Source organism: Cannabis sativa, unplaced genomic scaffold (genome assembly GCF_029168945.1).
Source record: "Cannabis sativa cultivar Pink pepper isolate KNU-18-1 unplaced genomic scaffold, ASM2916894v1 Contig1, whole genome shotgun sequence".
Lineage (NCBI taxonomy): Eukaryota > Viridiplantae > Streptophyta > Magnoliopsida > Rosales > Cannabaceae > Cannabis > Cannabis sativa.
In genome coordinates this window covers 135,864-145,620 of record NW_026870037.1, presented here as the reverse complement: position 1 = coordinate 145,620, position 9,757 = coordinate 135,864, and the positions used below count along the sequence as shown (strand labels likewise).

Sequence of the window (9,757 nt, the reverse complement as noted above, 5' to 3'; positions counted from 1 at the left end):
AGATTTTCTTTTCGTTCAAATTTTGATAATTATTCGTGGTTTCAAATAGGGCTGTACATCGGTCGGTTTAGTCGGTTTATACTATATATTTTCCAACCCAACATAAAGATCGGGTTATAAAATTCTGCATGCAAACTGCCCAATTTAAAAAAAAAAAATTCTGTACCCGACCGACGGGTTGGGCGGGTTAACCCGCCCAAACCGAATTAGGATTTTTTTTTTTTTTTTCAGATTCAACTAAAATAAAAATTAATAACATTAAATACATAATATTCCAAATCTAAATTCAATTTAGGGTTTGGGTTTTTTTTTTAATATATATTATATATTATATATATATAAAAAAAAATAAAAAAAAATAAAAACTGAAAATCGGATTAAATCGGTTTGGGCGGGTTCATTGGGCGGTTTGGGTCAAAATTCAACCCGCCCAATTTACAGATTGGGCGGTTTAGAATTTTGTCAAGTTATGTCGGTTTGTATTTTTTTTCGGTTTTGTCGGTTTGGTTTAGTCGGGTTATTCGGGTTGGGCGGTTTACGAAAATTTTTGTACAACCCTAGTTTCAAATACAAAATATCAATATTATTCAACAAAAATAACTATTAAACCTAAAAATAATTAAAATATTTGAAAAATATTCAACCTCAACAAAAATAACTATGACAAAATATGCATCATTACAATATATCAAATTTCCCAACGAATACGTACAAGACGCCTCAGATGCGGGCTTTGCATGTTGCTCGTTGTGGCCCGAATCGCCACGGGCTGCAGCTTTCGTGGTACGTAACCTTTTATCACCAGACGGGAAACGGTTCTCCCGTCTTCTTCCAGCGTTGCTTTTTCTTGGACGACCTACAAGCTTCTTTTCCACAGGTACCCCAACTTTCATATTCTTGATGTGTTCTGGGAGAACCCAATCATCCTCGTCACCAGCAAGATTGATGGTATCATCGTAAATCTTCCTCCACGTTTCTTTTGAATAATAAGGTGAGCAAAGCGTGTACACACTTGTGTTCGTTTTCAATGCCGCGGCACATGCATGAAGGCAAGGGAGTTTCAATAACGTGAACACGCCGCAGGTGCATGTTCTTTCAACTAGATTCACATCACCACCTCTTTCACCGTTAGGTTCCCTACCAACGTTATACAAACTGGCTCCATTTCGTTGGACGCGCCTGTACCTTGCATTTTCATGAATTTTTGCCAAGTTTTTTTCGAAGAGCGTGGCCAAAGGGGTGGCACATTTGTCAGCATTTTCGAGGCGATCAGCGAACCACGATTGGAGTGTGAACCTGATAAATTCAACCAAAGTAGTTATTGGATATTTCCTGAACTCTTCTGTGACACTATTGAAGCTTTCAGCAGCGTTGCTCGTCATGATGTTGTATCTATCGCCCAAACAATAAGGGTGAGCCCACTTCTCAAACCATATACTCTCCACATATGCAGCAATGGCCGGATTCATCTTTCTAAGCTTCTCGAACTGTCTATCGCATTCAGTCTTCGACCATGCGTAAGCAACATTATATATTTGGTTGTGAAAAGCATCAGTCTTGAATTTGGCGTTCACGTTCATAACAATGTGGTGATAGCATGCACAGTGGACTGCTTCGGGAAAAACGAGTTCAACAGCATGATCAATGCTTTGATGCCTATTCGACACAAACACTAAGTTCTCAACCACGCCAATTGCTACCCTCAACTTCTGTAAGAAATACGTCCAGGAGTCGTTATTCTCACTGTCAACGATACCATAAGCAACCGGCAACAATTGGTTGTTCGCATCGTATGCCACAGCAACTAACATTATACCGCCGTACTTCGTCTTCAAGAAGGTGCCATCGATACTCAAAACAGGACGACAAAAAGAAAAGCCCCTTCTACATGCATCGAGTGATATAAAACAGTACTTGAACCGCTCATCCTCTAAGTACAAGTCAGTAATGGTACCTGGATTCTTCTGTTCCAGCATGTACAAGTACCCAGGAAGCTTCATGTATGAAAACTCAGGCGTACCCCTAGCATACGTAAGTCCCATCTCCCTGCACCTCCACGCCTTCACATAACTCATACTGATACCGTAGTTGTCAAACATGTCCCTTTGTATGTCTTTAGCCTTGTACTTAGTTCCGTCTTGGGTGTACTTCCCCTTAATAAGGTGGCCAACTACCCATGGTGCTGCTTGACGGTGATCTGAACGTCTCGCATTCAAGTTACATGTGTGTTCATTGTGAAATACAGTGACCTCAAAGTTGTCAGAATGCATCTTCTTCCTCCCCCTCAATCTCAATTTACAATCTGGAGCCTTGCATGTAACGTACAACACATCAGGGGATGACTTCTTCACCATCCACTCGAAATTGTTATTAAGTGCAAACCTACCCACTACTTGTCTCAGTTTTTCCTTGTTTTCATAAAAATTACCAAGCTCTATCACCCCTGCTTCCTTACTTTGTAAACAAGTAGTTAGCTCATGATTTTCCATTATATCTTCCTTTGTCCACATGGGAGCTTTGAACTTGGTACAAACTTCAAAAGAGGAGAACGTTGAGAACGTTGCATGACGAGCATGTTCTTCGCCCGCCCGGTCGACTACTGCTAGTTCCAGGTGTAGTGCGATTTTCACTACGAGGTTGTCGTTCTCGCTGTGTACCTTGGTTACTCGGTACACACTCTAACCTCAACAATGGTCTCGCTACGGGTTCATCGACTGCTAAATCATGTTCATCGTCCATATTCAAATCTACAATAGGATCGTTATTGTAGAAGGGTGTATCGAACTCTTCAAACTGATGAAATCCTGTCGCTTCTTGTTCTTGCCCTACATTGGTCGGAACCTCTAAATTGGTCGGAACTTCTAAATTGGCCGGAACCTCCTCATTCACACCAATCCCAACATTTGTTTCGGGAACGCAAGACCCTACCACACTCCGAGGGAGAGGATTAGTAGGCGGCGTAGGCTCCGAATTCCCAACTTTTCTCACCTTGGTCACGAATAATGGCATAAACTCTGTATTTGACATTGTTGCCCTCATCTCTAAAAACGTTCTCAGTTGGTGTTCTCTCTTAATAACCTCTGGCGCAACCATTTTTCCCTTCATGTACAAGGAACAAATCTCCAACTTTAAATCATACGCTACCGGATCAACTTCCAACTCTTCATATAAAATTTGTCGCAGTTCTTGTAGGGTTGTCTCGGTTGTAACTGTCAACGTCAAGCTGCTATTTGCTTTGTAGATCCAATTATAATTCTCACATAACCAAACACCATCGTACGATACAACAAGGAACACTTTGTCTCCTGCAATTGCAAACCAAAAAAACAAGGTGAGTAAAGGAAAAAACACCAAAAAAAAAATAAAAATCGACATCCCATCGATATCAATAGACCTAATGTCGATAATCACAACATCAGAAATTAGGGCACTGATTGTCGACATTGTGTCGACATACTATCGACATAACGTCGACAACCACACCAAGCATGCTCGCCATCGACATAATATCGACATACCATCGACATTCAATCGACAATTAACAACGGTTGCACATTTAATGTTAATAAATTTTACCTACGTTCCCAACAACCCTTCCCAACTGACACGTTGCATGTCAGACACGTGTCCTATCGACAAAATGTCAACATGACGTCGACATGGCATCGACAAATGTGTTAGCAGTGACACTAAATTGGCATGTTGTCGACATGATGTCGACATAGTATCGACATTCAGTCGACAAATACACCATTTCATGCGTTATACCTGTACAGTTACGCATTTAATGACCATTAAATTTTCATACATTCCCAACATGTTTATAGCTCTATAAAAGCAAATTCCTTTCTTATTCATAAGTGCTCTTGTCTTCTACTTCTCTCTTACTCTTAAAAATTTCTCTTATTCTTAAGTTCTAAATATGGCCCCAAGAAAGAACGGCAAATTCCCCATCTTAACTCCTGAAGAGCTGAAGCAGGAGCCTGATGTTGGCATAGTTACTCCTGAAATGCAGAAAGTTTTTGATGCCCAAAGAGCTTTCGAAAGAGAACGATGTGGAAACGAGTTCAGGTTCAGGCAACTTGAAGCACATTTTTGCAAAACTGGTGTATGGCCGGCTCCACCACCAGGGTTCCCCGAAGGATGCCGTCGTTGCAAACTAGGCATCTTTAACGGTAAACCGGTGAAGCCTGGAACATTATGCAAGTATTGGAAGGCTCACCCACAAGCCAAAGAATTTAAAAAAAAAACTAATTTCTTATGTTATGGCTTGTGGTGAGTTTTATTTAATGTTTGTTTTTTTTTTTATGAACTTTATTTTCTGTTTTTTTTTATGTTTTTTTATGTTATGTTATGTTTTTAATGAACTTTATTTAATGTTAATGTTATGTTATGTTTATGTTTTATTCACGGTTTTTTTTCTTTCATTTGCATCGATATTTTGTCGACATGATGTCGACAAAATATCGACAACTTCTAAAAAAAAGAAAAATGCTTGTTGTCGACATTCTGTCGACAAAATGTCGACAAATAGTAAATACCATGTTGGTTGCATGATGTCGACAACATGTCAACATTATGTCGACATAACGTCGATAATGGTCGTCACTGACCTTTCCTTTTGTAATCATCGACAAACCATCGACATAGTATCGATATATCATCGATAACACTGGAAAACCTGCAATTCGATCGAAAACCGGATCCGCCGATCTCAACAATTTCAGACCAAAAAACAGCAGTTCCAACAAAAAACACACATATAACAATTTTAAACTACATAAAGTCAAACAAAATGCTTAAAATACAACTTACCCATTATAATGGTGTAAGATTCTTGAGTGATATTGAGTTGTGCTTCGGTTTTCCACCAACACCCACCGAGAAAACAACCATTCAACAGGGAATAAAGAGAGTGACGAGAGAGTGGGACGGATAGAGGGAAATTTTTTGATAAATTTTTCAGTTTTTTTCTAGAGAGAGAGAGTGGTGCACGAGAGAGAGGGAAGAGGGAAGAGAGAGAGAAATGTCAATTTCAGATTTTAGCTATTTTTTTTTTTTTTTAAAAAGGTAAAATGGGAAGTTCATGTAATTAATGGACTAGATTTGTACAAATTAAAGAAGGGTATAAATTTTGATATGGCTTGTATTATTAAGGCCAAAAATTGAAATTTCCCATTTATTATCTAACTTATGTTTGAGAGAGACTCAGTTGAACTCACTAATATTAATGACATATGAGGCTAAATTAGAATTGAGCATCTCATGTAATATAGTATTTTTCTCTTAATTCAATTCAATCTAATTAATAATTATATTTAAAAAAAATTATTATCCAATCTAATTCAATTCAATTATTAATTAAATTAATTATTTAATTAAATAACCAATTACATACTTCAATTTTAATATTAAATTAAAAACATGAAACAATCATATATTTATTATGGGTAAATGGCGGCAAAACCCCTAAAACTTTCATTTTGGTTTCACTTAACCCCCAAAATCTAAATTTGGGCGGTAAAATCCCCAATACTCGTATTTTGTTAGCAATTTAATATTTTCGTCCATTTTAGGTGTTAAGTGCCATATTGGACTGAACACAGTGTACACGTGATAATTTTATTGGTCCACGTAAGAAATTATTTAAAAAAATAAAAAATTAATTATTCTAAAAATAAAAAATAAAAAAAAAATCTTTTTCTTTAAAAATTAAAAAAACAATTTTAAAAAATATTAAAATTAAATAAACCCTAATTTCCTATCCCATACGCCCTCCTCCTCCTCCTCCTTCTTCTTTTTTTTTTCTTCTTCTATCTTCTTCTCTGCTAAAAAAAACCCTAACCTAAACCTAACGCACCTCTCTCTCCCTCTGTTCATTATCGCACAACCACCCATCCAAACACTACCCAAAACCCAATCGGACCCGACAATAATCAAAATCCAACCAAACACTACCCACAATAATCAACCCCACAAACTAGTAAGCGAAGCCTCGCCCCTCCAATCGGACCACCAATCGCACCGAAACCCAGATCTGCGACATTTTCTTCGAACACCAAAACCCAGCTTTCACAGTCGTCGACCACAAAAGCTTTTAGCATCGTTCACCACAAAATGCCAAAATCCCTGCACAGAAGAGAGAGAGAGAGAGAGAGAGAGAGAGAGAGAGAGAGAGAGAGAGAGAGAGAGAGAGAGAGAGAGAGAGAGAGAGAGAGAGAGAGAGAGAGGTCAACCTTCGATTTCTGGGTTGGGGATCTCAAACCTTCAGTTCTAAGATTTTACATGTGATGGCTGGGAAGGAAGGGAATAGTAGTGGGTGGTGGCTGGGAAGGAAGGGAATAGTGGTGGGTGGTGGCTGGGAAGGATTCACACCACGACTTCTCATGGCAGAAGCCATACGAACGACTTCATCGTGGACAAAGAAAAAGAAAAAGAAAGAAAGGAAAATCATTTTTTATTTATAATTTTTTTTAATTTCAAATTAATTTTTTTGTTTTTTTTTTAAAATAATTTTTTATGTGGACCAATAAAATTGTGCCACATGTACACTTTGTTCAGTCCAACATGACACTTAACACCTAAAATGGACGAAAATATTAAATTGCTAACAGAATACGAGTATTGAAAGTTTTACCGCCCAAATTTGAATTTCGGGGTTAAGTGAAACTAAAATAAAAGTTTTGAGGGTTTTGCCACCATTTACCCATTTATTATTATTTAGTTTCCAATCTAGATGACACGTGTGGAATAATAACTATAAAAAGAAATATAGATGAGAGCCATGAGACCCCTTAAAAAGATTATAGATGTGACATTGAGTGTGGCATAAGTTTGAAATGAATCAAATAAGATACACAAATGCTGTCTCATTATTTAATTTTCTATAATTTTTATTAAAATAATAAGAATTTTTATCTAAACACCAAAACATATAACCCCGCAATCTTTTAATTTTATCGGAAAAATAATCATAACACTTATATCTTGGTACCAATTCCAAGTTTGTACTACCCTACTCTATGTGTCTAACAAATATTCCATCCATATATAACTTAAAACTAAAATTATTTTGTCTTGAGAGAGAGGGAGGAAGAATATGAAAGAGACAAAAGAACTTTTTGCTTTAATTTAGTTTGCCGAATGGACAAGATTTCCATATGCATGGAAGTCATATACAATTAAAGTATATCTAGTTTGAAGCCTTTAATCAACCAAAAGAAACAAACTTAGACCAAAACCCAAAAGGAAGCTACCTACGAATTATGAGAAAAAATAACAAAAAAACAAGGAATAACCATATCCAAAAGAAAACACATAATTTGAACCCTCATTCATTCTTGATTTCCAAATTAATACTAGCTACCAAATACTATAAATCCAAGGCCACCAAAGTCTTCCTTTTATATACTCATCGCTAAATATTTATTTGGAGAAATACCAATCTCTCTTTCAAGTTAATTTAAGAAAGCTTTTTTACATTACAAGAGTGAGATTTTTTAATTAGATATAGTATTATTATTATGGAAACAATCAGGCCAGGTACTGCATCTGTTAATCAGAATAAATCGTATGAAGAATTCGAACCACCCTTGGAATGGGTCAAGGAGGAGACTTCTGACACTCTTCTTGTCTTCTTGCCAGGTTCATATTACTAAATATATACTAGCTCATATATATGTATATGCACATATGTCAATACACATATATTGTTTCATTGTGCATTGCATCTATCGCATATTACTATATTTTGGTTTTGATTTTGGTTTTTATGCATTTTTTTTTTTTTTTGAGAGATAATACAGTTATGTGTTCAATTATATTTATTTAATTTTAATAAAATTTTGTCGGTAATTATAATAACTATTGTAGTTGCACACATGTATAAAGTGAATGTGATTATTTTACAAATTTTACATTTTGATCATGATGCTAATAAACTTGTGTTTAAATTGAATATCTAATTTCATAAAGAAATTAAAAAATCATGTTGCATAATAATAATTTACTAATATTATTTGGGAAACTTATAAAAATACTAGAATTATTGAGTTTTTTACAAAAACACTATCACAGGAGAATTTTTTCAAAAATACTATATTTTTATAATAAAAAAAACAACTTTAGAACAACAGTAAAAACTGAACACAATACACAATATTTTTTGAAAAAAATTTCACCCCACTATAAAAAAAAAAAAAGTAAAAAAAATTGAAAATTTATATATATAATTACTCATATATATATATAAATTCTTTTTGTTTAAACATTTATATATATAATTACTCATATATATAATTGGCGAATCAGGGTTTCAAAAGGAGAAACTGAAGATACAAATAACATCAACTGGAAAACTGAGAATAAGTGGTGAAAGACTAATAAGTCAGAACAAATGGCGTCGTTTCATTAAGGAATTCGAGTTGGATCCCAATTGTGACACCTCCAAAATCTCTGCCAAATTCGAAGGTGGAATCCTTTACGTCAAAGTACCAAAACCAACAACAAAAACAACTACTCAGCCACCTCGAAAACCAACTCCAACCCCAACACCAACAACAACACCAACCCCAACCCCATCATTACAAGCTCATCAAGACCAAAAACGACAAAGAATTCCTACTCCTCCACCTCCACCCCCTCCAACTTCTATCCTAAAACAGCAACCTGATCGTGTCAAACCAATAAACAAGGACCACATTAATAATGGGGCCGCCGAGGCTGATCATGATCGTAGGAGGAAAGAATTGCTTGATGATACCGCGGCCAAGACAATCCCGGCGCAAGCTGATCATGATCACAAGAAGAAGGTAACAATGCCAACTTTGGTGGCCTCTAAGGATGATGATGATATGAAGAAGAAAAAGAAGATTATGCCAAGTACATCATCATCAGCTGATGATCATGAGAAGAAGCTTTTGGGTTTGGATGATAAGGCTGGTGCTGCATGTAAATCTGGTGAAGGGTTGGCTGAAAAGGCAATGAGACCTTTGCAAAGTTTGTCTGTGAAGAAGTTTGGTGTGAGGACATTGGTTAATTCGGCTCTAGCTGTTTTGTTTGTTGGGGTTCTTGCTTTGTATGTAAGGAACATCTTTATCAGGACTTTTGGTGGTGGTAGTGGTGAAAACAAGAGCTCATCAGAGCTATAATATTGTTTATTACTTCACCAATTGATTTATTATATGTAAATTGTTTTCATGTACCATGTGCCTATACTTTTACTTTGTTGTGAGATGAATAAGGGGAGAAATTGTTTTAATTTAATATTTTTATTTGTTTGTAATTCAGTTTGATGAATAATTTATAATTAATCAATTATAACGTTTCTTCACAAGCAAGATTATACAATATATATTGTAATATAATTGAATTGAGGACTAAGTTTATGCAGAACTATAGTTGTGATTAATAATGAAGATTCTTAAAAGGTCATGTAATAAGATTGATTTGGTTATTATTGTATTCAGATCAGATACTCCACAAGCTTTTCCAAACAGACTTGCTTGGTTTCTGCCATAATTGAAGCAACTAATTATAGTATATACAATCATGATCCTAACTAACACTAACTAAAACTCAAACTCATAATTGGAGAGTCATCAATTTTTGAGTTTAAAACTTGATGAAATAAAATGGACATTGCTTTTGCTCTTAAAAAAACTTAAACCAAACCTAGTGCAATCCTACTCTTACAACAGGGTTATTACATGCAGACCAAAGAAAGCTTGGAAAACAATTGAATAGAATTAGTATGTAC

At 35.7% G+C, this 9,757-nt stretch overlaps 1 protein-coding gene across 1 annotated transcript; it reads left to right on the top strand.

The window, feature by feature from the left end:
• Nucleotides 1-7,213: 7,213 nt before the first annotated feature.
• LOC133032924 (inactive protein RESTRICTED TEV MOVEMENT 2-like) lies at nt 7,214-9,331 on the top strand. Its single transcript, XM_061107396.1, has 2 exons — nt 7,214-7,644; nt 8,311-9,331. Exons 1-2 carry the CDS (start codon nt 7,524-7,526, stop codon nt 9,147-9,149), a joined length of 960 nt encoding a protein of 319 aa, XP_060963379.1. The 5' UTR covers nt 7,214-7,523; the 3' UTR covers nt 9,150-9,331.
• The last annotated feature ends 426 nt before the right edge of the window (nt 9,332-9,757 follow it).